General features: G+C 44.9%; 1 protein-coding gene across 4 annotated transcripts in view; it reads left to right on the top strand.

Moving 5' to 3' along the window:
• Positions 1 to 25,230, top strand: part of ADAMTSL3 (ADAMTS like 3) — a 368,889-nt gene that overhangs the window by 306,637 nt on the left and 37,022 nt on the right. For all 4 annotated transcript variants that reach the window (XM_027571545.2, XM_027571543.2, XM_027571546.2 and 1 more), the window contains exons 22-23: positions 4,796 to 4,923; positions 6,890 to 7,018. In XM_027571545.2, the coding sequence (XP_027427346.2) occupies positions 4,796 to 4,923; positions 6,890 to 7,018 (257 nt within the window). The remainder of the gene's footprint in view (positions 1 to 4,795; positions 4,924 to 6,889; positions 7,019 to 25,230) is intronic.

Genomic DNA, 25,230 nt, shown 5'->3' on the forward strand with positions numbered 1-25,230 from the left:
GCATTCCAGTTTTCTTGAAAAGACTTTCAAATTCCTTCTCCTGAGAATGTGTTTCCAACAGGATTCTTTAGGAAAGAGACTAAAAAAAAAAAACAAAAAAAACTGGGATGTGTTTTTCAGATATGCACTGGAATTTTAAAAATTAAACCCTACCCTACCATCCCCTTCATTACCGAGACTGGGTACAGTCAGACTGAGTTTAAGCATGTATAGCCTCTCTCTTTGCCGAGCACTTAACATTATTTAAAAACAAAATCCATATAAGGCCTCAAAAAAGTAATCATCCTTGCAGTAATCCCAAATCAGAATTTATTTACGGTGCCCTTCTGTACCTGGGAGATGTGGTATCTCTTTGGAGCTCACGTTGGCCCCGAGAGTTGGCAGGGCAGAGATTAATAGTTTTCTGATGAGGTCACTGAGAGACAGAATCCCAAGACTAATTCACGGCCATCCGGAACCAGGGACCATATTTCCTGAACACCGCCAGGGATGTTTGGATATCACACAAATAACAGCCTTAGTAGAAAGATTGAGTATCTGAAGCACTTTTCTGTATCATGCAGTGTGTTATGTCATAAAATCCAAAAATAAGGATCAAAGTTTTTGAGATGTTCACAACACGATATTAAGTCATATTTTTACTATGATCTCCATGTCAGTACAAAGATAGCACATTTCATTCATTTCACATAAAATAGGGACTAACAAATATTAATTCATTTTTGCATTCTTCAGTCTCTTAAATCTTGCTGTTTGTACACACAGGACTGGAGATTCTTTGCTTTCTTTTAGTTTGCATTCAGAGAGCTCAAGCTGCCTCTAGGGATTGTTAAGAGAAACAGAACAGCAGATGTTATATTGCTTTGCAGACCATATTGTACTTTAAAAATGCAAATTTTATTTTTATCATGTCTTTTAGTGCATTTGAGCCTAATATGTGAAACGGCAGAAGAAATCTAGGTAAAACTCCAATTTTTTATAATAAATTATTAGGCTGTACCTTAGAGTGAAAAGGTAGAACAAACTTAACTTTTTCATTTTTGGCCCCGGAACTCTGAACAGAAGAGTGTAAAGTTGTTTTCCCAGTGGAATAAACCTTCCAGATCAACTAGCTTAGCAGTTCGCAAAACTTTTGGCCTTAGGACCCTTTTGAACCAAAAAACTTTAAAATCTTCCCTGAGAAGCCTAAAGAGCTTTCATTAATGTGAGTTATAGCTATCAATACTTACCATATTAGAAATTAAAACATAAAACACTTAACATATCTATTTATGAATCCATTTAGAAATAACAATAAGCCCATCACATGTTTCATAAATAACAATTTTTGAAGAAGCAATATTTAGGGAAAATTACTGATAACAATGGCACTGTTTTATATCTTTGCAAATCTCCTTAATGTCTGGCGTAATGAAACACAGCTGGATTCTCATAAATGCTTCTCCGTTAAATCTGGTGTGATATGTTGTTTTAACTAAAGTTGATAGAGAAAATTTGGCCTCATCCAGCTATGGGAGTTGGAAAAAGAGGGACATTTTCATAGCCTTTTCGGTTAATCATGGCTATTCTTTACGACTACACTAAACCTGGCCCAGTGGTAACTTCTGAAAGGTCAGCTGGAATGTGGACTTTAAAGCCATATTGATGAAATTTTGGTACTCCCTTACAGCGAAATATTGCCTTATCTTGCACTTTCAATGGCTCTTTTATCTACACATGGTTTTATAATATCACACACTGGTCATTTGGAAAGTATTAGCTCCCCGAGTTACACCGATCTCCCCAGTGTTGGCCCGTTTCCTTAGACGATGTAAAGAACACACATAGCTGTGAAGCTCACAATGGAGGATACTAATTTTCCAAAATTTTAATTTTTGCGTGGAAGTTTTTGAAAATTAAACACCGTCTGTTGTTTTCCTTGAATGGGCCAGCTCCTTTTAGTTAAGTTTTTTAAAAAATTGCTGCCATATACCCCAATCTGAATGATTATAATTTGTTAGCCGTTCTTTCAAGTAAAAATCGTATTCCCTGAAAAACAAAACAAAACAAAACCAGCTCGTTCAGCTAGCAAATCAGACATGTAGCACTTTGTGTTTACTTCCTGTTCTATATACAGAATATTAAACATATACATATTTAAGGGTTGAGATTTAGTAAAACCGGTTAAATCTCATGCCTCAGTAAGGACATTCGTAAGGGAAATGCATTTTTGTTTCTGTGGCAAGTGCGTGGTGGCCAAGAACATGGGGACTCCTGGTACACGTGGACCCCAGAATTGTACCTGCCAATGCTTTTGCTATCCGTGTAAAGGTCAACACAGCAAGAAAGGCAAATAATGGCTTAGCATTATTATGAAAATTGCTTTGACCTCCCGAACCTTTGGGGGTCCCTGGACCGCCCTTTGAGGACGGCTCAGCAATTTTCATTTTATAAGAAGCAGAGGCTGAACAAGTTGAAGTGATCACTTCACCTGTGGTTGGATCTGTAGGGCAGGGGTGTGGTAGAGCATGGCCAGTTTAAGTAAATGTTTGTTACAGAGTTGATTTCAAATAGTTTGACTTGATCGCATGGAATTAACATTAGCTTCTAAGCCTGAGACTCCTGGAGGTCATATGAAGAAAGGTTTTGACACGGTACATCCGGTCCAAATGTGTTTCTGCATACTTTAGGGATCAGCTGTTTGATACCGAAGCAGTCCCATATGGCTGTTAAAAGTTTTTAAGTTGTTAATAAAAAAAAAATAAGATCCACTCTTATTTCCGTTTTCTTCCTCAAACTTACCTAATTAATTTGTTCCTCTTACATTTCATTTCCTTGATGAAACAAATGTTCTCACCTTTAGATACATTTTTTCTGAATCTCACATGTCTTTTCAGTCAAAGTAACTCCGAAATGGAATTACGTTTCTGAGAGCTTCTATCCAGTGAGAAGAAAGCGTGTAGGGGTGTAGGCGTTTGGATGCTAGCTGGGTAAGAAATCTCAGCCAGGAAGGGCGGACTGTGGGTGGATTCCCTGGGGCTGATGGCTGTGGAAACATCAGCTTTGTCAAGAATAAAGTCGTCCAGCAGAGACCGAGGTCACATCCCTTATGGGACCCTACCTGCTGTTCTCCAGCCCAGGGACTGACCCAGGCTAGATTCCGGGACGGCTCCTTCAGAAGTAAGGTTCACGTGATTTCTCTCTGTGCTGTTGAGACCTACAGAACAAAGAGATTGCTAGAGGATTGCTAAATCATATAAACATGTATATGAAATAATTGAAGAAAACGTTTTAGTGTATTTATTTTTCAAATGCAGTTACTCGTTCTATTCTTGTTCTTAATCAGCTATTCCTTATTAGGGGTTTTAGATTTTAGACGCCAGGTGTTAGCGTGGAGGCTGACCCTGCTAATAGCTAGGTCTGTCGTACTCCTGTTTTTGGTCCGGGCAATTCCGCAGCTGTATTTCTGCCCACTTTTGTGTATTTCCTATGTGTGTTGCACAGGGGCTTGCGTCCTGCTGGCACACACACGCTGCACCATGATTCTGTTGTATTCTGACCGTTCGTACGTTTAGTCGCTGGAGGTTTCTGAGAACTTTCTATACAGAATGCACTGTGTTAGGCACAGTCGACGCACAGCTGTGAATAAGATTTGGTCCCTGCTTTTGAAAAGATCACAATCTGGTGGGAAGAAATAGATATTTCATCAAATAAATATATGAACCAGAGCAGAAGGAGCCCAGAGGGGGAGAAGATACCTCTAGGAGTACTGGGGAAGGCTTTACAGGGAAAATTATATTTGATCCAGGATTCAGTGGGTAAGTCAGAGTTTGCCAGAATGGGGGGGGGCATTGCAAATACAGTGAACAACATATGCAAACGCTCGGGGTGATGAAAGATCATAGAATGTTCTGGAAACTGTTAGAGGCTCATTACGGCTAGAGCGTAGGGTGAGCAACATGAAGTGACAGGAAATGGAGAAGTGGCCCCAGCTCAGTTCATGAAGAAACACACAGCATTTAGCGGTCAGAATAGTCCGTATGGCTAAGATCTGGAAAGCAGGAGGCGGCAGGGAAGAAAACAGTATACGGACCACTGGTCCAGGTGATCGAGAAGCAGCTTCAGATCGTTAAGAAAAAATTAAAAGAAAAGCAGAACAAGCATCCTTTCCTCTTCCCTGAATAATGACCTCATCCGTCAGGATACACCTGAACAACTCTGGTTCTTGTGCTATTTACCTGCAGGTGTTTATGGCGATCAGTAATGGGGAAACCATATGGCACTCATACAGGTCAGCCCCGATTCGGAACAGCCTGCTCCAAGTCCAGTATAACACAGCCTTAGCACTGTTGCCCCAGTGACTTTTTTGTACAGTCATGGTGAGCTAACAGCTAGAGTCAAGCAGCATTAACTAACGACCCGCTCACTTCCGGTGTGAAAATCCAAACTGAAAGAAACATCCATACCTGCTGTTCGTGAGGAAGGATTTGGACACAAAATGAGGGGTTAACATCCTGCCAGCTGATGCTTGCTTGTTTGTCTTTTTGAAAATGTGGTAGAGTAAGCATTGAGTCCATCCAGAAAAGTCTCTTCTCATGCAAAGTGAGGCAGGAAGACTGGCTCTCCAAGCACTGTCCAGCTACCATGTCTCTGAGCTCAAGCGCAGGAGGAAGACTTTTCCACCCTCCAGTCTTATGGGCGGGATCCTTGCCAACCCAGGGTCTAATTTTGCAGTCTTCTTTTCCCTGAGACATGCTGTGGACCCAGAGCAGTGAAGTACGTCACGTGAATTCACCCCTTTCTAACTGTTCTACAGGATAATCTTGGCCGGAATGGGAAAAATGCAAATACGGAACCCTACAAAGAAGGAACAAGGAACGTATGGATGCTCTGTAGCTAACCATCTCGGTTCAGACGTGGAGAGTTCTCCTGTGCTCTACGCAGGTAATGCCCGTTGTTGAAACCCCGGAATGCCTGGTTTGGGGTTCCCTAGAGCAGCAGTTCCCAAATGTCAGCGTGAAGCAGCAGGAACACCCGAGGGTAAGGGGGTGGTCAGAACACAGATTTCTAGACCCCATTCCTGGAGCTTCTGACTCAGTAGGTCTGGGATCGGAGTCCAAGAGTTTGCATTTTTAACATGGTCCCAAGTCATACCGATGCTGCTGGCCTGTGGACCAGATCTTGAAAACATCTGCCTTAGAGCTCACCTTCCGAGAACCGGGAATTAATGAGACAGTTTCCCCGGCAGCATGGATAGTATAGGCTTCTCGTTTTTTTAAGTGCCACCCGCCAATGCGAGAGAATAATTATCCTCTAAAGAGGGCTGTCTACCTCCAAAGGCATACCTATCACACTCTTAGGAGGTTGTGACTGTAAATTAGTGCCTTTCTTCCCAGGAGGGAGGTGGTGTCATTTTAACATGAAAATGTGCTTAATTATGAAGGAATGCTTTTAGGTGGTAAGCAACGCTTCCTTGCTTCCTTGTGGCAAGCTCCTGTTCTGGGGTTAAAAGCAAACCAAGAGCTCCCTCCTCCAGCTCTTTGCTCTGTGGTTTCTGGGATCTGTGGCTCACGGAGACTAAGAGGAGGGGAGCAATACCAAGGATGAGAATCCAGCATTCGGGACAACTGAGCATTGACCTTGGTGGCGGGTACCTCATATCTATCTGCACATTGAGAAGGTTGGACCAGGTGATTTTTAAAAGCTCTTGAACCTGTATGGCTTGAGCTCCTCCCCTGGCTGCATTCCCAAGGTAGGGCCTCCAGGCCTTGATTTTCTGTGCGTCGACCCTCCTGTGAGCATCAGCCCCCTCCCAGAAAATGTCAGTCCCAAGGTTCGGGAATTCCTGGGAGGAATGGCAGGCCCCCTTGGGGCTCACGAGTCTCCCCTTAAGCCCATCCAGGACAATCCAGACTCCTGAGAGAGCTGGTACAGCACGTCCTCTAGCCCCTGAATACGTGGATACCAAAGAGTCCACTGAAATGCATTCGTTTTGCATGCACTATGCATAGGTGATAAAACAGCCCTCACCCTCCAGCAGCTCAGGTGCTAATGGTGGAGTAGGGAAGGCCATTATGGAGGTCGTCCTCCATCCTCCGTAGAGGGATGTCCTATCAGCACCCTTTCCGGGATGTGGCCTTCCTTGACGCTCACGTGCTATTGAGCGACCTCTGGGCAACCAGCACCTCCTTCTGTCTCAGCAGCCACCAGCCCCTGTGGTTTGGTGTCTCCCACCAACCGGAGTTGCTTGAGGGCAAGAATGGCTGTTTTCCAACTTTGTATTCCTGTCGTTCATCTCAGGCACAGAGTATATTTCCTGAGTGAGTTAACGAATGAATCTGTTGAAAGTCTACGTTTCTCAAAATCCAGGGAAATAAAAAGCCCTTGATTAGGTTCTTGATTCTCTGTGACTTTGTTGCTATTATTATTTTTCCATGCAAGTTTTAGGCAGGTTTGTTTCGAGTGTTCCTTCCAGAGAAAGAGTCAGCGGGTCCCAAGCCCCTGGTGTATTGGACCCCGCTTTAGTTCATCCAGGGGATACCCTGCCCTGCCTTCTTGGCTTCTTACGAACTTCTGAATTCCTTCTTTTTCAATTTATCAAAGAGGGATTTATCCTCAGTTGTGGTTATAAACCAGAACAACCTCATAGCCTATCTATGGTTGTTGCAGCACACCCCATGGGTATCTCTTTGAATGCATTCATCCATCCGTCTGTCCGCCTGTCCATCTGGGCACTAAGCACCCCCCGGGCCGTGTATGTGCCGGTCCTAATGGGGCACCATGAGGGAGACAGAGAGAGCCCGACTCTGCCCCTGCTCTTAGTGAGCTCTACCAAGTTTACCAGATGTGGCATGGTTTACCAGCGCAAAAGCCTGAACCTAACAGAGTTTCCTGCTCCCTTTCAATGAAGAGGCGCCTGCCATCTTGTCTATCGAAAGAAATATCAGCAGACTGGAACACAGCCATCTGTCGGTCGTGGTTGGAGGCGTCGTGGGGGCAGCCCTGCAAGCCGATGTGACAATCCGATGTCCTGTAAAAGGCAAGTCTGGGTGTTTCTGCGGGGGAGGGGGCAGGGAGCAGGGAGCATGGGCCAGCCCAGTGTTGCAAGAGATGGCAGCTCTCAGTTTGGCATCTTAGACCTCAGCCTGACTGGCTTAACAATCTTGAGTCTCACTCAAGTGTGAGTGGATCTGTCTCTCAAGGGTGAGACCAATTCAAGGGACCAGGGTGTAAAACAAAATGCCCATGTCTCCATTTCCCGTGAGGACTATGACTGCCTCGCACGCTGGCGTGCTCAGGCGTGACCAGGACACTGTTGCTGTGGGCAGACCTACACAACAAGCCAACTTCTAGTCCTGTGGTTGCCTGGTGAGCAGAGCGTCAGCGAGGGGGTTTGCTGGAAACTGTTGGAGGTGTCCTGCAGCTGGGCAAAGCCTGTGCTAGGCAAAACCAGGTCTGGAGGTGGGAATCTCGAGGTCTCCCAGCCCACACTGTCTCTATCCTGGACTGTCCTAAGCCAAGCATAACCAGTCTGTGCCTCAGTGGCTCGTTCCGCTTTGTTCGCCATGGCAGAGAAGCCTTCTTTCTAACTGACTGCTTTCTTTAATAGAAATAACACTTTCAGTCCGACCTTGCCTTAATGTCAGGCCATTCTTGCTCCGATTCTTCTGCCTTAACCTGGGCCCACGCATCTCTAAACTGAGATCAACATTATAGCCTGCACACATGTCCATTTTATGGGGTCAGGGGTGCTGTGTGATTAACTTTGATCAGTTTCTCAGGGAGCCTTGGGACCTCTTCACAATTAAGATCTATTTTAAGGGGACAGAGCGTATACCCGTGATTTACCGTGCATTGATTCACTTCCGGGACGTCTGAGTCTCCCTGGTTTCCAGCTAATGGGGCCCCTGTAAGTTGCAGCCACTTGGATGGATCTTACCTTGGCCGTGGCCTGGGTGAGCAGGGTGACCCGGGGAGCCCTCACGCTGCTCTCAGTGACACAGTGACCGCACATGTAGCGAAGAGAGCCCAGGACACCTCCATCCACCTTCCAGGCACTCACTCCCTGTAATGGTCCGTTTCTTGCCATGTTTCCAGAGCTGCACCTTTGGCTCCACGAGCAGTGGAAATTTGCTAACCCCCAAGGTATTATTTTTCACCCCTTGGAAGTCCCTGCAGTGTTTGGCCTTCACAGACTTGCAAAATCCCTCCAGCCTCCCAACTGACTCCACCCACAAGTATGTGAGTTTTCTGGCAAAGCGCTACCTACCATTACAGAACGGGGCCCACATTCCCGGGCCACGCCGAGGAGAAAAGCAGAACGGAACTTTGCAGCTGCCAAGCCACAAAGGGCTAGGGTTTCTAGAGCCCTACACCTGCAGAGGATTCTGCAAAATAGATCTGACTTCTATGAAGAGAAACCCCAACTTTTAACATTATTTCTACATTTCTTACTTCCACAAGAGTTTAAAATCAGGCATTCTGGGGGGTGGGGGGATGAGCCCTTGAAAGGATTGTAGTGTATTATTTGCCGTCATAAGTCAGCGGCTGGATTCGGTGGCAACTGCTTTTGTGAGGGAAGCCTCCAGCAAAGACCATTAAACGCGTCTGGGTTTTATTCTGTGCGCCAGGCCCCGTGAGCACGCGGGCCATCTCTGACCTCCCTCTGACTCTGGCAGCCCCTTGTGCCCACCCCCCCACCGCTGCTCCCTGGGGGCCTGAAGGGAGCTCGGTGTTGGGGGCCCTCTGCCTCCTTGCTCCCTCCTTCCTCCTGCCAGACGCGGCCCCATTGGCTGTTTGCTTACCTGGCGGCCGTCCCCTGTGGACTAGCTCCCCAGGGATTCAGCAGGACCCTTTCTTCTCAAACCCGTCTCATTTTGAGTTTATGTGCCATTTTAAATAAACCTGGACTGTGTTTTCTTATGGGCAAAGGCCATACGAATGTAGCTTTTTCTGGAGATCTGTCTTCTTAAAGACAGATGGGGAAGTTGGGGAAGGGTCAGAAAATGGGTCTCAGAGACGGTTCTGTCACTAGCTCGTATGGGACCTTCCTGCCCTCGTCTCGGCAGTGGGAAATGTACCACTAACGTTAGTGAAAGGAGGGACTTTGGGTTTCATCTAATCCAGCCCTTCACTTATAGACGAAGGTGGTAGAGACTCGAACGAGCGTCATAAAATTATATTTTCATATTGCACATGGAGATTATTTCTGTGAATTGGCGGCATGTATAAATTTGTCTTTTATTTTTCAGTTGCCCTTAAAATATTTTCCAGTAACTATAATGAGCTCATCTATTCATACCTTTTAGACAGATTCATAGTTTTTTGGTATGGCCAAATATGTTTTATTTAATTCGTGTGGGTATCAAAAGTGATTGTCTCTGGTCTCTCTTAGGTGATATTTCTCATAACTGTATTACATGATAGAACCTGCAAATCTGTATGTTTAAAAGTTAGAAGTTTTCAGTTGCAAGAATTTTTTGCTTTGCTCTTTAAAAAATTTTTTTTTTTCTTTTAAAAATGCGGGAAGAAGAGTTTAAGCTGCATCCTCTCTGCCACCTTCTGGTAAGAAGGGAAAGCTCATCTGAGAGAAATGACTGATAAATCTTAATAGTGGGTTGTTTTTTTTTTAGTGTTAATGCTTAGTAAGAACATCATTTATTTTATAATTTTCTTTTTTTTTAAGATTTTATTTGTCAGAGAGACAGAGAGAGCACAAGCAGGGGGAGCAGTAGGCAGAGGGAGAAGCAGACTCCCCGCTGAGCAAGGAGCCTGATGCGGGACTCGATCCCAGGACTCTGGGATCATGACCTGAGCCAAAGGCAGATGCTTAACCTACTGAGCCACCCAGGCACCCCATATGTCTTTAAAAAATTTTATTTATTTGAGAGAGAGAGCATGAATGCTAGCAGGAAGAGGGGCAGAGGGAGAAGGAGAGAGAGAATCTTAAGCAGGCTCCACGCTCATCATGGAGCCTGATGTGGGGCTCGATCTCATGACCCTGAGACCATGACCTGAGTCGAAATCAAGTTTGACACTTAACTGACTGAGCCACCCAGGTGCCCCAAGCAGTAATTTCTTAGCTGGGGCATAAGCACCAAAAAGAACAAGTGGATGAATGGGCTTCTTCAAACTGAAAAACTTTTGTTCTGCAAAGGACACTGTCAGGGAAGTATAAGGAAAACCCACAGAATGAGTGAAAATTTCCGGCAAATCATACATTTGGGAAGAGTGTCCAAAATATAAAAGGAACTCTTAGAACTCAGCAATAAAAAGACAACCTCATTTAAAACAGACAAATGATCTGAGTGGAATCTCTCTAAAAAATGTACAAATGACCAATATGCCCATAAAAAGATGCTCAACATCCTTAGTCATCAGGGAAATGTAAGTCAGAACCCCAGTGAGATGCCACTTTCTTTTCTTTTTTTAAATTTTATTAAAATCAGTTGGTTAACGTATAGTGTATTATTAGTTTCAAAGGTAGAGTTTAGCGATTCAGCAGTTGTACACAATGTCCAGTAATGAGATGCCACTTTCTACACTGTGACACCTGTAATCAGAAAGACAGGTAATAGAAGTGTGGAGAAAGTAGAGAAGACAGAACCCTCTTGCCATGCGGGTAGGAATCTAAGATTGTGCAGTTGCTTTGGAAAACAGTCTGACGGTTCCCCCAAAAGTGAAAGCCAGCAATTCCACTTCTAAGTGTATATGCCCCAGACAAATGAGAACACACATCCCCACAAAAACGTGTGCAGAGAGGCCCATGGCAAAGAGTAGGAATGACTTCCGAGCCCGTCACTGATGAGTGGATAAACAAAATGTAGCATATCCGTGCAATGGAATTTTCTTTGGCCATAAAAAGGAATGAAGAACTGATCCATGCTAAAACACGGATGGATCTTGAAAAATTACAGTTAGTGAAAGAAGCCAGACACAACAGATCACATATTGTGTAATTAAATTTCCATGAAATGTCTAGGACAGACAAATCCGCAGAGACAGATAAGAGGCTGCCGGTGACTAAGAGCCTGGAAAACGGGCGGGATGACTAACGGGCATACATGTCTTTGGGGGGGATGAGAACGTTATGAATTACAGAGTAGGGATGGTTGCACGGCTTTATGAGTGGGCTAAAGAAATCAGCTCCCTGCTCGGCGGGAAGCCTGCTTCTCCCTCTCCCACTCCCCCTGCTTGTGTTCCCTCTCTCGCTGTGTCTCTATCAAATAGATAAATAAAATCTTTAAAAAAAAAAAAAGAAAAGAAATCACCGAATTGTACCCTTGGAAGGGTGAATTGTACAGTACATAAATTGTATCTCATTAAAATCGCAATCTGCAATCCGAATACCCACAAGAGGATAATGCTACAAGGTTTTAAAACCTACAAGGCAGTCATCGATACTATTTATCAGTGTGTAAGTCGATGGCAAAAATACGCAGATATTCACGGGAAGGATGGACCCCGGTGGCAGGATGGTTGGTACTCCCAGACGCCCGGGAGAAAAGGAGAAGTGTGGGGAAGGAATGTTAGCCTAGCTGTGATACTTTAGTGCTTAACCAAGAACTAAAGCAAATAGAGTCCAGTGTGAATGGGCACTAATTTTGCGTGGTAGACCTGTGGTTACCTGTTATACTGCTTTTTTTTTTTTTTTTCCAGTTCCCCTCCCAGCCCTTGCCTCTGCCTCGCTGTGAGACATTGGGCCTGTCACAGATTCACCTTCGCCCAGGGTTTTTGTTCCAGAGTAAGGGATTAGAGGCTGATGACCAGCCCTAAAATTCTATGCTGGCCACCTGGTCTCTTGTAGGAGTCTGGGACAAATGGAAGTAAAAGTAGGAAAAATGCTTGAGCTAAGATATCTGCCCAGTCTGGGTTAGAACTGAGTGCCAACAAGTGTTTTCACCCAATATCAGGGAGACTGAGAGGGAACCCAGAAAGAAAATCTCTCTCTAGATAGCCAAAGGGGAAATGGACGGGGGGACAGTTGACATGGTTGAAGGGGGTGAATAGGTGCAAAGTTCCAGTTATAAAGTAAAGAGGTCGTGGGGATGAGAAGTACAGCACAGGATATATGGTCAATAATATAATGCGTTTATTGTAGTGAGCATTTCATAATGTGTATAATTGTTGAATCCTTATGATATACACCTGAAACTAACTTAATATTATATATCAACCCTACTTCAATGAAAAAAAAATGTTTAATGGAAAAAAAAAAAAAGGTAGATATGATGTCCCTATCAAGGAGTTACTTGGAGCTGGAACACCAGCCCATGAAAAACCCATTTACCTATATTATGACTCAGACACTAGAGTTATGATGAAAAGGAAGGAACCAAAGAATGTAAGAATCTGTGATGTGGTGAAACTGGAATTTGATGATTTGAAAAACGTCTTTCCTTGATTTAAAAGCTGATGTTTAAGGAAACACGAGTTAACTGGAGGGCAGTAAATCCAGAGGGTGATTTGAAGCAACTTGGATGGCCTTGGATGGAAACCATCCAGGTGTTGGTCTTGGGAGTTGCATACTGAGCGACCTTTGAAATCCATGCGTCCCACCGTTATGTTTTGAAAACAAGACCCAGAGAGGGGAGACCTGACCAAAGTGACGAACCCAGTCCATGGAAGGGCTGGAGCCAGCACTCCTTCTGCTCTGAAGGCCTCGCCTTTTTTTTTCTGTTTTCTTGTCTCATTATAAAAAGTAACCCATCTCATTGTAAAATCATTAGAAAGCATAGCAAAGTATTAAGAAGCAAAGAAAGTCCCAAAATATCACCAAGACACAACCAGCGTTTCTACTTTTTCACATTCCTGTAACCTTTTCTCATTAAGTCAAAGAATTTTCTCATGGTGCTAAAAAAAAAAATCATAAATATCATTTAATTGCCGTACAAATTCTATGAATGTAGCACGACTAAGCCATTCTCTTATTTAGGGAAACTTAAGCTGCTTATTCTCTTTACAGTTACGTCTAGCGGTGTAAGGAACATTTTTGTGCATATAACTTCTTTGTGTTGTTGAGATTAGTTTTTTAAAACAGATTAACAGGATTGGAGTGACTGGGCCACAGGTCACTCAATATTTTTATAACATAAGGCATTACAATTTCTAGAACTCAAAATGCATATCACAAATTACCTTCTAGAAAGTGAAACTTGCCAGTGGTGTGGGTTTAAGCCCTCCATCCCTCTCACTGTTATGCTGCCCAGCGATAGGAAAGGATAGGGAAACAAGTAGGTAGAAGTTACAGGATTAACCCCCCACCGAGTATGGACAAGCAGGTGGCAGGAAGCCAGTGTGCCCAGGGGGCGGTGGGGTGCTTGGTGCTCTGCAACATGCGTAGAGGGAAGGAAAGCCTTTCATGTCTAAGAGATGGTTGTCAGAACGTATGACATAAATTTAAAAGTATTTTCTTAATCATGGGATTTTTTTTTTTTTAGGATTAAAATGCTGTGGAGTATACCTAAAGTTTTGTTGATGGCTAATGGAATTACTGGCTCCTTTTTTTTTTTTTTAACTGGGTTTAATAATTTCCCTTATAGGGGAGGATTTTAAGAACATTTTTGTGGTGCAGCAAAATTTTGTGGTTAAATTCCTATACATAGCTCATCTCTCTGACAATTATTTTCCCCCATCAACCATCAGTTTATATGTAGTGTGGAGTTCGATGGTAGTGATGTAACATCTTTAAATCACAAATTTCTTTGATCCTCTCCAAAAAAAAAAGAACCATTGCTCCAGAAAAATACATTTACCCACAAAATTTTGCATATAATTTTCAGAATACTTAAAAAGAAAACCTGGGGATCATCTGCTTGTTCCTATTTTGTGAACTAAATATTTTGTTGCTTTGGACCATATTAAAACTAATTTATCTTTCTCAACCTGCGCTTTTTGAAATGTATTCCCTCTTCTATATTATGCTTACCTCTTGCTTAAACCATATACAATCTTTAAACTTGCTAAAATTCTTTTTAAATATATTTAAAACCTTTTCTCCTGCTCAAGAAGGCTACCCATCCCTTGTTTTTCCTACTTCTGCCTGTGATACAGAAATCTTCCCAGCATCCTCCTCTCTTAATGCCATATTCAACCAAACAATCAATCATGGGTGATTGAAAATTCCATGCATTTTTCCATCCGTTCAGCAAGCATTCACTAAGCATCTGCTAAACCCAATCTAGTTCTTTAGTACAGAGATGAATAAGACCTGGTAATTTGCAGCTTTACAGACAAGGAAACTATGATATAACAGATGCAGAAATCTAAGTGTTTATGAAGTGCATCAGATACCTACGAGAGAATAGTTAAGGCTTCTGAAGGATTAGAGGTTTACAGGACAGATGATGTTACAACTAGGCCACTTGGAACAAAAAGGAAGCCATTTGAAGCAGAAGAAACAGCATAATATGCAAAAGCACAGAAATGCAAAAGCTCCTGGCTTATTTGCAAAACCACAGTCAGATCCGTGTGACTTAAAACAGAGTGTGTGAAGGAGAGTGGGAAGGGGGGCTTTGGAAGTATAAGTTGGGACCAGATTGTGAAGGGCATTTAATGTCAGGCTAAAACCCTTGGACTTCATTTCATTGGCATTGGGAAGGCAAGAAAAATTTTAAGCAGGGTAGTGGTGTGAGCTGATCTGTGTTTTAGAAAGAGCATTCTGCCTACAGGGTGGATGAAATATTAGAGGGGAAAGAAACTACAGAGAGCCATAAATTGAAATCAGTGGAATTGTATTACAGTCATTGATTGGATTGTTGGACCAGTTACTCAAGATGTTAAATGCTTCTGTTCTGTCCAAGAGGGAGAGAAGGCCTATCTGGCATTTAGCAACCGATGTGTCGTTAATTGAAGATCTGGGACATAGGTGTCCCCAGGTCAGCCCAGAGTGTTGGCAGATAACAATTGAGTCGAACACGGGGAGACACATGGAAAGACACCAGAGGGACAGAATCTGGTATCGAGACAGAGGAATGGGAACCCCAGAGTGCTAACCAGAGAGCAGGGTGTCAAAATAGAGGCCTGATGGGGGAATTAGGAAGTACCACAGCTTGGGGACAAGGGTCAGAGGCTCAGGTATAGGCAACAAGCAGGCCCCACCGTCGCCTGCAGAAGTGCCCCATGGTGTGAGATGGAGGGTCCAGGGAGAGTACATGAGGAGGCCGGCCAGGGTTAGGTCAGGGGTCTGCCTGAGCGAGCTGGGTCAGCGCCCGGGCTGACGGAGGTCCCACCCAGACACGGGCTCTCGCTGTTACTGCAGCGACGGGGAGGGACGTGGCAAATCGTGGGCTGTCTGGTAATGACTCCCCACTCCCTCACCTAAACCTTGATAGGCTTGCCCCAGACCTCGTTGTGTTCAGATTTGGATTACTGAGTTAGGGGATTAAAAAGACTCATTTGTAAAACCGTTTTCTGTTCTTTGACGACCTGCTGAAGCTCTATTCCCAGCGCTCCTTGAGCGCTGATTTTGTCCTCTTTAATCCACGTCAGTTTCCCATGTGGAGAAAACATGAGTCTCCACACAATCAGGAAGGAGCGAGAAATGTTAGAATAAGGTAGCTGAATATGTAAGATGAAAAACAGGGCTATTCTAGAACCTATCAAATTTCATACTTCTTGTGAAAAGCCTCACGCTTGGGTGTGTATGTCTGCAGATACTGAGTCATGCCGCGTCTTCAAGCCTCCAGACCACAGCTGTTGTGGTTTGGTCCTGTTATCAACAACACTGTTTTCATCCTCAAGTGTCTACACCCCACTTCTGTCTTCAGCCCCAGCACTGTGTCTCTGCGTCCCCCAGACCTCACAGACCTCCAGCCTCACGTTAATCTTCACTCTTTCACATGATGAAGACAGGCTGACCCATAAGGCCTCTTATCACGTGATCCCACCTCCTGGGCCCAACTCCTTCCCGGTCCACAAACAACCTTTCTTCTGTCTACCATCGGTAGACCAGCAGATCAGCCAGTGGTTTTCAAACTGTAGATTCCATGGAGCCTGTCAAGGACACCAATCTTACCTTTCTCTCTTACCTACCCTCTCCCCCAACGTACAGTTCAACTAGAAGACCTCCATGTTTTATAGTGTTGTAAATTGGACTTTCTCCTAAATTGGTTCTACTACTAACAGTGTTTGAGAGTCACCGATTGGAACACTGGAGTAGTGCCTATGATCCGTTGGCAAGTTTCTGGTCCCAAAATAACATATAACCTTGCTACAATTATATCTTATTTCAGATTTAAAATAGCTTTCACCTCCTGGCTTTTTTTCATTACCACATTTCTGACGTGAAGACCCATTAAAGCCACCTAAATTTTAAGGTCAATAAAATGGCCCTGACTTGGTCCTGTTGGAGCCTGTTGATCTGTGTACGACAGACCTGAGGTGATCCAGGAGGCAGGAACTGGGTTGGTTCATCCTCTTTGCTTTCAGACTTCAGGTATTCTCTTGAAGCCCAGGTTTCTAAAGAAATAAGTTGCTTCAATTCCATGAGCCCCTGTGTGGTGGCTCTAGGCTGGCCCCGTGTTCTCCTGGTTCCTCAGAAGACTGTGGGAGCATGAGCCAGAGTGGCTAGGGCTGAGTTTTCCAGACCTGTATGAGATTTGCCAGTAAACAGTTGGGAGGCTTTTCTTAAAAGCCAGCAGGAGCCAACATCCAACCTACTTACCCCACCTACTTATGCACTAAGAAAGGCTCTCCCTTGCTCTCTGTCCCCCAGGAGTCTCAGCTTCTCACTGTGCATGCTGTGAGACCCGCAGACAGTGACAGAGGGCACAGGTTAGCTGTGGGGGCTGGAGGAATACCTATTGTATAAAACACATGGAATTCGTGAAAGCCCTCCAGCGACCCATCCATCTGCTCTCACTCCTTTGCCCCAACTGTGCCTTCCTAGAGTAGGGCCCATGGGGCCCGCACAGGGTGCCGACTGAGAGAGAGAAAATCTTGTTGGAATTCAGCTCCCAGAAATAAAAAAGCATGAGGGCTTCTTGGTATAGTCTACACAAAGCATTCAGGACCCGGTGACGGAAAAAAATACTTCTTGTGGGGAAAATACCATGGGACCTGAATAGAATTTCAGTATCTGTATTAACATCCGGGCTTAGGTGCCTCTCTCTTTTTTGTGTTGTTTTTTTTTTTTTTAATCTTTTCATTGATTTCATTTATCTTTACATTTGTTCACCCTGGTTATGTATTTGATAATGCAACAGCCATGTATTCATTTTCGTGACTGACACATGGTATACTAAAGTCATTTTATTATGGACAGGCCTGGATATTACCTCCCACCCCACCCACCCTACCCCAGAGAATCTGACTTAATTTATCTGTAGTATGGCCTGAGAATGTTGTTGTGTTTTTTAAGTCCCCAAGGCAATTCTGATGTGTATCCAAAGTTAAGAACCAATGCATTAGCCAGTAAGTGTGGCCAAAGAGTCTCCTGGGACCTATCGCAAATGTTATTTCAAAATGAGAGACATCCTCAGGAAACAGTGGGTAACAAGGAGTAAAGGGCAAGGTGGCTACGTGGCAGGGCCTGCATCCACGCTCTGGGCTCATTCTGAAGGTGGAGTCAGGCCTGTCAATAGCTGAGCCCTCAGTGTCCAAAGGTCCACAGAGAAGGAGTCAGCTTCAGCATCAGACAGGGTCAGGGAAGAGAGGGCCTACAATGGATCTTTAAGAATGAGCAGAAACTGGGGCCCCTGGGTGGCTCAGTCGGTGAAGTGTCTGCCTTCAGCTCAGGTCATGATCTCCAGGTCCTTCAGTTGAGCCCTGCGTTGGGCTTCTTGCTCAGCAGGGAGTCTGCTTCTCCCTCTCCCTCTGCCATTCCCCACCACTCATTCTCTCTGTCTCTCAAATAAATAAAAGCTTAAAAAAAAAAAAAAGAATGAGCAGAAATTTTCCAAGTGGTAAAAGAGAATAGCAAATAATCTGCAGAAGAGAGAAGAGCACATAGAAAATCTTAGCATTACACAGTTTGGGAAACAGTGAGGTCCCCAAGGCTGGAGGATGAGTGCTTGTTCGCCTTTGGTACCCATAAATTGAAAGGGCTTTTTTGCCTTTATCCTCCCAGAAGAGTATAAGCTTTGGAGCTAGGAAAACAGAATCTTACTCCCAACCATTCCTAAGGAGAAAGGAGCCATTTTATAGGGTAAGTGGGGGCAGCTTGGAAAAACAAGCAAAGAGCCAGAACCTTGAGGGAGGTGGAAAGGGAGCCTTGTGTGGAGTCAGCCCAGCCTTGGGATGTCACCTCAGGGGCCCCACTGTTGGTTTGGGTTTGCTGGTGACAGCAGCAGGACCAACTTGAAGGCCATGGTGCATGACTTCCAAATAGACAATACTTTCCAGTGTAGCCTTTGAGGACCGTATCATAGCTATTTGTTCATCTGAATCCCCATGTTACATTGATCAGTTATCAAAATTGCTGTTGATCAGAAAGGGTCTCCAGAAAGTCCAAGGTTGTCCTCATTTGAGCTGTTGTTCCAGAATTCTACGTACGGGAGTGAATGGTATATGCCACTTGTATAGCTTCAGCATGCATCACTATGCTTGATTTGCACCAGCTCTGACTTTGAGTCTTATTCTTCAAGGAACCACTGGAGGGTTTTGGTGTAGAGGTCATATGTGGCCTAACTCTCATGGGCCCTTTATAGCCTATGAACAAGGCCCTGGAGGATAATATCCAGCAGTGGACTGTGTAGCTCTCATGAGATGTGATGAGAAGTGTCCAGTCCCAAGCAAAGCAGAAGTCAGGGATGACCACACCAGGAGAAGACTTGTTGACAACATTGCTCCCTGTCAGAAGAAACATTTTAAAAGCCTCTGGGGAAAGACTCTTAAATATGGAATTGGGGATAGATGCTGTGACCCAGAGTGTTTCTAATTCCTCAGATCAAATTGCTTGGGGACCTGATTATGTCAATCTGTTAACATCATTGTGTTAGAAAAGAGAAAGTACTTCAGCAGCTATTCAAGAGAGTTCTGTGGTTGGTAAAAGCCGTAGCCTCATACTTGGAGGAAGTTCTAGATATGGCATCATAGATGGATGGTCTTTATATCCAAAAAGCATAGAGTAGATATTGCCAGAAAGAACAGAAGGGTATGTAGTTAACTCAGAATGGGAACATTTCGTACAACATTTACTACCTTGTGAAGACTGACCCCACTTTCAAGGACAGTATATACTCTTTGTGCTGGTAATGGTGAGGTTTTCTTTTTTTCCTCTGACACTGCAACTGTGAGCTCTTGTTTGTTTCATTTGTTAGTAATGACTCCCCTTGTGGTTTGTCTACACCGTGTTCAATTTGCCTCTTATCCTATAAATTGACACCACCATTTCTTCAGAGCTCCTGGAGGTAACTAATGGTAGCTTCAACTTTCAATTGTCATGTGTGTGGAAAAAAAAATACAGAATATTGTATGAGTGTTGAGTAGCTGGAGGAAACAAAGAAATGAACAAAAACATACAGGGATAATATATGCGACACACTGATATAAAAATCCAGCCTTTTGGGGGAGTATGTCAGAGGGGGAGACGAACCATGAGAGACGATGGACTCTGAAAAACAAAGTGAGGGTTCTAGAGGGGAGGGGGGTAGGGGGAATGGGTTAGCCTGGTGATGGGTATTGAGGAGGGCACGTTCTGCGTGGGGCACTGGGTGTTATGAACAAACAATGAATCATGGAACACTGCACCAAAAAAAAAAACTAATGATGTAATGTATGGTGATTAACATAACAATAAAAAAATAAAAAAAAAATCCAGGCTTTTAGAGCAGTCTGGAATCATCCAAGGATTCTGCAGTATGGAATGTTTCATGGGCCTTTCAAGGATGAAGGATATCTGTTTCTAAACAGTGATTATTTTAAAGACACCCAGAAGTGCAGGCTTTCTGCAACACATGCTTTACAGCCCTCCAGATCTGAACTTTTTTTTTTCCACATTTGCCTTCCAAAAACTATTCCAGCATTGTGGAAACAGAACGTTGGCTATTTCAGAGCTCCGTGTCTTGGGGGAAATAGCCTGTCTTTGAGGTTAGATAAATAAGTTTAAACTATTTCTGACATCGTGTGGCTGTTCCAGCAGAGCAAACACTTGTTATTTTGAAAGGCCATAAAGAACAGCAGTGTGAAGAATCCCATCCGAATTCCTCTGGCTTCTTCTGTTCTGAGAAAATGTTCGCACGTGTAATGATGCTTCTAGGTGCCGAGTTGCGGTGGAGACCTTCCCTCCTCCTCCCTCCACACCGGAGACCTTCCTGTCTCCTTTCGCATCTCCAAACTTGCCAAGTTCTGTTTTCTTCTCTGAACTTTCTGGTATATGTGGAATGTCACCATGTGTATAAACTCACTGTCATACCCTTGCCACTCTGAGGTTGAGATTTAAGTGGAGTTATCTCTGACCCCTGTCAGTTCCAGATATTGGGAATTCGGAAGGCTTCTGGAACTGACTTCTGACAGTTCTTGGGGGCTTACCTTGGCCTGGGCGCTCTGCCTCTGACTGCCTCTTGCACTGACCTCATATGCTGTCTCTCCTGCCCTCGGTCAACTGGGATACAAAACTCAGTTCCTTGACTGGTCTCTACTCATAGCAAGACATCCATTAGTACCAGGCATTTGGCAACTTTTTAAAGCAAGGCTGGAGATTGAGGGCTCGTGGGAAAGGCATCCCATCACCTGACTCCTCTGCTCCCTGTTCTCTCTCCCATCCTCCCTCTACTTACTCCAACCCCTAGGATTGCCGTAGGAACTTCACATTCTTCCTCCCTGTTATGTGGCTCTTGCCTACAAACGCATGCATCAAAATCTTGCAAGATGTCCTGAAGGAAAAACATCCAACCTCTTTAGAAGACAGCCGGAGTTGTATAGAACAAAACCATTTCTCCAACCTGTAGGTTCTATTGAATTTACTTCAACAAGCCTGCTGTGTGTAAGGCACTGCGTGGGGGCTCCTGAGGTATGGATGCTTGTCTCAGCCCAGAGGAAGCTCATGAGGGAAAGAGACTGCCTCCTGAGGGAAGTCTTACCCTCCCTGAAAGCCTAAAGGCAGAAGAAGCTGATGCTCAGCCTTCAGCGAGGCTAAGATCCCAGGACCCGGCAGGGTACTGGCACACAGTAGGCACTTACAGGACACTCACTCGATGAATAAATTCGTGACTAATTGAAAGGGTAGGGGGTTTGGGGTGGGGGGAGGAGGGTGGTCTGAGTAGCATTTATGTTGTCCCCTACACAAAGTGATATAAGCAAAGGCACAGGGGACTTAAAGCATCTAGGACATAACCTGTGCCTCAGAATAACTAGTGACCAAAATGGACTAAAAACAATCATGTTGGGGAGCTTTTTTTTCTTTTTAAACAAAAATGTGTACCACGAGGCCCTGAGGGCAGGTGAGTCCCATAACAGGCCACACCCCCAAAGCCAAATCCTCCTCTGATAAGGCTCAGGCTGATAAAAGACCATGGATAGGGGGCTTTAACCACAGCCATCTCTTTCTCACAGTTACGGTGGTTAGGAAGTCCAAGATCAAGGTGCCAGAAGCCTTGATGTCTGGTGAGGGTCCCTCCCTGGCTCACAAAGAGCATCTTCTCACTGCTTCTGCACATGATGGAAAGGGGGGAGGGGGAAGAGGAGAGGGGTTCTGGTTGCTTCCTCTTCTTATAAAGGGCACTAATCCCATCACGAGGGCCCCACCCTCATGACCTCCTTTGAACCTAATTACCTTCCAAAAGTCCTAGGTCCAAATATCATCACACTGGGGGTGAGGGCTTCCACATACGGATTTGGTAGTGGGGAACAGGGGAGGGACATACACATCCACTCGAGAGCCATGAATACTTTCAACTCAGCCGACTTGCGGAACACCTGCTGTGTCCCAGAAAGCTGTTGTACTGACCACGATACAATGTGGCAAACACAACAGTGTCTGAATAAGACTCTGTAGAACCTGGGAGGGGAATACAAGCAACTCAGTGGCAGAGGCGCTTTCCATGAAGAGGACTGGACCCAGATGAGAAGGTGGGAACACTCTATCCGAGTGGGTACATGAGTAAGGACAGAGGGCGGGCTGCGCGGGCTTGTTGACAGGACACTGAGCTGACTGCGGTGTGCAGACCGTGGCAGGAGGGACGTGGCCGGAGGGGCGGGAGGTGGGGCCGGGAGTGTGGTTAGAGCCAGGCGGCCCAGGCGGGCACTGCCAGGGCCATGTGCTTCTGAAGGGGGGCAGGGGCCAGTGCTTTGCTCCCTCTGACCTCACACGAAGAGGTGGTTTGGAAGGAGGGAAGCCAGCCGAGAGGTTGTTTCAGTAATTAAGGGAAGAATTATGGTGGCCACGGGGAAGAGCAGACAGGACCCAAGGGAGTTCTACATTAGAAATGACTTTTACAAACTTGGTGGCAAATTACCCGTGGAGAAGAAGAAGGCAGGAGCCAGGAGTGGCTCTGAGGCTCCGAGGTGGGTGACCGCCGGCTGGAGGGGGCCCTGTAATGTTGGGGGTGGTGGTGATGGCATTGGTCTGGGACGTGCAGGGTTTGAGACATGTGGGGGCCATGCTGACAGCGCAGGTCCAGGAGGACCATCAGTTTTGTTTTTTTAAGTGTTGTATTAATCTCAGGTGTACAATATAGTGACTCAACAATTCTATACATTACTTGGTGCTCATCGTGACCAGTGTGCTCTTCATTCCCTTCACCTATCTCCCCCCGAGCCCCCTACCCACCTCCCCTCCGGCGACCACCAGCTTGTTCTCTAGTTAAGGGTCTGCTTTTTGGTTTGTCTCTCTCTCTCTTTTTTAATCTTTATTCATTTGTTTCTTAAACACATATAAGTGAAATCACATGGTATTTTTCTTTCTCTGCCTGACTTATTCACTTAGCATAATACTCTCTAGCTCCGTCCAAGTTGTTGCAAATGGCAAGATTTCATTCTTTTCTATGGCTGAGTAATAATCATATGTACATTACCTCTTTATCCATTCATCTATTGATGGCCACTTGGACTGCTTCCATAATTTGGCTGTTGTAGACAATGCTGCTAGAAACATCGGGGTGCATGTAGCCCTTTGAATTAGTGTTTTCATATTCTTTGGGTAAATTCCCAGTAGTGGAATTGCTGGATCCTATGGCAGTTCTATTTTTAATTTTTTGAGGGACTTCCATCCTGTTTTCCGCAGTGGCTGCCCCAGTCTGCCTTCCCACCCACAGGGCACGAGGGTTCCTCTTTCTCCACGTCCTCACCAGCACCTGTTGTTGGCTGACAGTGATTGTGTTTTGACAATTGCTTATTCCCTCCTCCTGGAAATACTTTCTTCTCTGCTCCCGCTGTCACCTGTTCCTTTCCAGCCCCCCGGTCTGGCTTCGCCTCACCTCTCCGGTCTGTATGGTGGAGTGCCCCAGGGCCGGTCCCAGACAGTTTCCGTTCTCTAGCGGTCCTCAGTCCCTTGTGAGCCTCATCTGTGCTCCAGGATTCAAATGTCATCGATATGCCGGCAACTCCCAAGCTGGTATTTCCAGCCCAGACCTCTCCTCTAAGCTCTAGGTGAACAGATCCAAGTGCCTCCCCAGCTTCTCCCTATGACTATCAGATGTTTCACACCTAACAAATTTAAACTGAACTCCTGAGTTTTGCTCCCAAATGGGCTGCTCTCATAGACTTTCTTATCTTAGAGAATGGCGATGCCATTATTTCAGGTGCTTGGGCCATTTTTGATCTGTGTTTCTCTCTTACACACCCCTCTGTCAGCCCCCCCCCATTCCTCTGTCAGATTCTTCGAAATACTTCCGCCTTCAAAATATATCCAGAATCTGACCATGTCTCACCACTTCCATTGCTACCGCACCGGTCCATGCCACCATCATGTCTCGGGTGGATTGTGACAACAGCCTCCTCCCTGGTCCCCCCATCTCTGCCCTTGTGCCCTGCGATCTGTTCAGGCTATCAAAGCAGTTCTTCAGAAGACCTCATGTCATTCCTCAAAGTCTGTAGAATAAAAGCCAAATCTTCCCAGTGACCTGCAGGGCTGTGATCTGAGCCCCCTCCCCACCTGCCTCTCCTCTGCCCTTGTCTCCTACTGCACCTCCCTCACTACCATCTCTGCGACCCCAGTGTTCTTTCGTGCTCCTCCAAAGTAGCAGGAGTGTGCTGAGGAAGCCTATGGGGCTGCTTCTCAGAAGAGTATTTTCAAATGCAGAAAATAAAATACATCATATTATAAAGAAAACCAGTTATCAAAATCCAGATATGAAAATGTTAATAAATCAAAAGTGTGATCTAATAATAGAAGTGCTTCTTTCCAATAATGCCCTCAATTCAAAATCTAGCATCAGGTCCAATAACCACCATAAATTTTGAAGTAGTGGAGGCATAAAAGGTATTTTGAGATATCCGTAATGATGGTCATGTGAAATGGAAATATTTATCTGTGGTTTCCACTAGCAGCAGAGTCAAAAATACTGCCACCTTGGTTTGTTGCTTATGCTCATAGTTGATGGAAATGCTGAATGTCAGCTAGAGTTAGCGAAAAGGTCATGGAACCTTGACTTCATCTGTGGACCCAGCTGAGGTTACTGGACTCCATGTGAAGAGCCTGCTTCTGGGCCAAGGCACCTGCTGGACCTTCCCTCTGAATGAGAGCCCCACGTGGCTTGCTCAGCCTGGCTAAAGGACTTAAGTAAACCTTTCAAATTAGAATTGACGGCATTGTTGCTTACATGCTTTTTACCGTGGAGGCCTAACGAAGAAGCCAATGCATCTGAAATATTTCAGGGTCTCTCTCTGGAAGAGGTTTTAAAACTTGAGAAAAACCCCATTTATTTAGACTAATTATAGGAGGTAAGTCTGAATCAGTTAAGATCCTTGAATTATAATGTTTTCAGGGGCGCCTGGGTGGCTCAGGTCATGGTCCCAGGGTCCTGGGATCGAGCCCCGCATCGGGCTCCCTGCTCGGCGGGAAGCCTGCTTCTCCCTCTCCCACTCCCCCTGCTTGTGTTCCCTCTCTTGCTATGTCTCTCTCTCTCTGTCAGATAAATAAAATCTTTAAAAAAAAATAATGTTTTCAAACTTATGTATTGCTTTCAAAAATGCTTAGTCACTTACGATTTACTCAATAGGAGCTCTTAAAGGAATCTCCTTGATTTAGTAAATAATTTAAATTCACATATCATATATGGAGGCTGGTGAAGTGTTTAAAGAGATGTTTGAAATGATTTTCATTTTTTAATCAAAATACTGAAGGAGGTTATTTTCTTCCTAGCTAATACAGCC

Source organism: Zalophus californianus, chromosome 6 (assembly GCF_009762305.2).
Source record: "Zalophus californianus isolate mZalCal1 chromosome 6, mZalCal1.pri.v2, whole genome shotgun sequence".
Taxonomy (NCBI): domain Eukaryota; kingdom Metazoa; phylum Chordata; class Mammalia; order Carnivora; family Otariidae; genus Zalophus; species Zalophus californianus.